Source organism: Antrostomus carolinensis, unplaced genomic scaffold (assembly GCF_000700745.2).
Source record: "Antrostomus carolinensis isolate BGI_N321 unplaced genomic scaffold, ASM70074v2 scaffold45192, whole genome shotgun sequence".
Taxonomy (NCBI): domain Eukaryota; kingdom Metazoa; phylum Chordata; class Aves; order Caprimulgiformes; family Caprimulgidae; genus Antrostomus; species Antrostomus carolinensis.
In genome coordinates, this window is record NW_010301298.1 from 1 (window position 1) to 2,674 (window position 2,674).

Here is a 2,674-nt window from a genome sequence, read left to right on the forward strand (position 1 = left end):
AAGCCACTCATCGCCCAGCCTGGATTTGTACGTGAGGTCTCCCTGACCCATGTGCAGGACCTTGCATTTGACCTTGTTGAACTCCATGAGGTTTGCACAGTCCCACCTCTCCAGCCTGTCCAGGTCCCTCTGGATGCCATCCCATCCCTCCAGCGTGTCAACCGCACCACACAGCTCAGTGTCATCAGCAAACTCGCTGAGGGTGCACTTTTGTGGAAGGTAACCAACGACACAGTGTTCCTCTGCGTGTACAGACCAAAGCAGCAAACTAATCTTCAAAACTTGGTTATTTATATAACTATTGACCTTGCAGCCCTCAACAATTTCACCTGAGCTGCTACATTTTATCTACCAAAACTTCTCCCAGCTACTCTAACCACACACAGCATTTCTCAATTCTCTGTCTAGGCAGCTGCCATATTCTCTCTGGAGTTGGCTGTGTTTTAAGAGGGGTGAAGGAGAGTTAGCAAGAGCTGGCTAAACACATACAGGGGTGAGATACTTTTAAAAATAGTCAGAAGCATTCCCAAGATAAAAGAAAAAAAATCCATCACTGCTGAAGTCACCTTTTTAGCTATCCACACTGCAGTTGCTTGGGTGACCCACTCTCGGGAGTGGATCCCGGCGTCGAGCCAGATCGCAGGACGGTTGTTTCCTCCGGTGCTGAACTGTCAAACCAAACAGAAGGTTTGAAAAACTCTCAGTGACACTTTTTAGTCAGGAATATTTTGTATAGACTGGGATGCTTTGGACTGAATTGTGCTGGATCTGTAATGCAGATCATGGTTTGGGTTGGAAGGGACTTTTCAAGGTCATCTAGTCCAACCCCCTTGCAGTGAGCAGGGACATCTTCAACCAAATCAGGTTGCTCAGAGCCCCATCCAACCTGACCTTGAATGTTTCCAGGGATGGGGCTTCTACCACCTCTCTGGGCAACCTGGGACAGAGTCTCACCACCCTCAGTGTAAAAAGTTTCTTCCTGACATCTGGTCTGAATCTCCCCTCTTTTAGTTTAAAACCATCACCCCTTGTCCTGTCACTACAGGCCCTGCTGAAAAGTCTGTCCCCATCTTTCTTACAGGCCCCCTTTGAGTATTGACAGGTGCAATAAGGTCTCCCCAGATCGTTCTCTTCTCCAGGCTGAACAACCCCAACTCTCTCAGCCTGTCCTCACAGCAGAGCTGTTCCATCCCTCTGATCATTTTTGTGGTCTCCTCTGGGCCCTCTCAAACAGGTTGATGTCTTTCCTGTGCTGAGGGCATATGTATATACACACAGTCTGTGATATATGTCGTACCTTGAGCACGTACAAAGGTCGCTTTTCATAGGATTCCCCAATCTGGAACTTACAGACAATGTTGCTGTACTCAGATGCAAGATGATCCAGTTCTGCATAAATCTGAAATGAAAAGTCATGATGACATTGACATGACATTTATAGACAGAATATTGCCCAGAACAATTGTAGGACCTGATGAAATCTACTTTTCTCTCCTTTTTACCTTCATTACTATGACTTTTCCAAAGCCCCACCTCACCTTACGTCAGTGCAGTCAGTGCTGTTCCTAACGTCACAAAGGAGAAGGAAGCATTGCTATATCTCACTGTGAGGGTGGTCAGACACTGGAACAGGTTGCCCAAGGAAGTTGTAGATGTCCCCTCCCTGGAAGTGTTCTCAGCCAGGCTGGATGAGGCTTTGAGCAACCTGGTCTAGTGGAAGGTGTCCCTGCTGATGGCAGGGGGGTTGGAACTGGATGATCTTGAAGGTCCCTTCCAATCCAAACCATTCTATGGTTCTATGATCATCAAGATCCATTTATTTCAGGAATAAGTTCAAAACCCTCTTTAAGAACTTCTGCTAGTGAAAATACCTTACCCTCTGCTCTGCTTGATGGCTACTGGCTTCCTATATTTCCTTATTTCAAATTCATGTATTTCTCAATCTCTTTTGAGGGTCAGAAGGAAGGGTTTTGACAAGACTCTGCAGAAAAGTTTATGAAAAAGTATGATCAACACTTGGCTGTTCCAATGTTCTGTCAGGGAAAGCCCTGGCTCATGGTGCTGACTACAAAATTAAGCCATTTAAAAACAAATCTACATGTTTTTAAGCCAGAAAGAAGCCAGAAAGACATTTTAGATCCTAATATGTTTGACTGAAAACAGCATGAAAAAAAAGGCCAGAAAAAAGGAATCTGTTTCCCCTAAAGCTGAGATACTCACAGAATCTAAAGAGTTGTATGTTCCATAGTTGAAGCCGTTTCTGCTGCGCTCCCTTTGTTGACTGGAGGCCATATCTTGCTTTTCTTTATCTAGAACTACCTAAAAGAAACAATTCAAATGTTGAGAAAAGCCTGTTTCATTGGAAAACTTCTGACCAAGGGTTTATATCAAATAATAACATGATGGCATTGCTCCAGCCCCAGAGCCATAGCTTGGAGCAAACAGATGCTGCTACTGAATGTATCTGTGGTGAAGGCCAACCGTATCCTGGGCTGCATCAAGAGAAGCGTGGCCAGCAGGTCGAGGGAGTGATTCTGCCCCTCTACTCCGCTCTTGTGAGGCCCCACCTGGAGTACTGCATCCAGTTCTGGAGCCCCCAACATAAGAAAGACATGGACCAGTTAGAACTAGTCCAGAGAAGGGCCACCAGGATGATGCGAGGGCTGGAGCACCT

General features: G+C 45.8%; 1 protein-coding gene across 1 annotated transcript in view; it reads right to left on the reverse strand.

Annotated features, from left to right (window-relative positions):
- Window positions 1–566: 566 nt before the first annotated feature.
- The window catches only part of LOC104521400 (carboxypeptidase A1), a gene marked incomplete at its 3' end in the record, with an annotated part of 10,518 nt that continues 8,410 nt past the window's right edge, over window positions 567–2,674 (reverse strand). The window contains exons 5-7 of the mRNA XM_010163381.2: window positions 2,221–2,319; window positions 1,298–1,399; window positions 567–668 (exon numbers count right to left, since the gene is read on the reverse strand). Of these exons, the coding sequence (XP_010161683.1) occupies window positions 567–668; window positions 1,298–1,399; window positions 2,221–2,319 (303 nt within the window). The remainder of the gene's footprint in view (window positions 669–1,297; window positions 1,400–2,220; window positions 2,320–2,674) is intronic.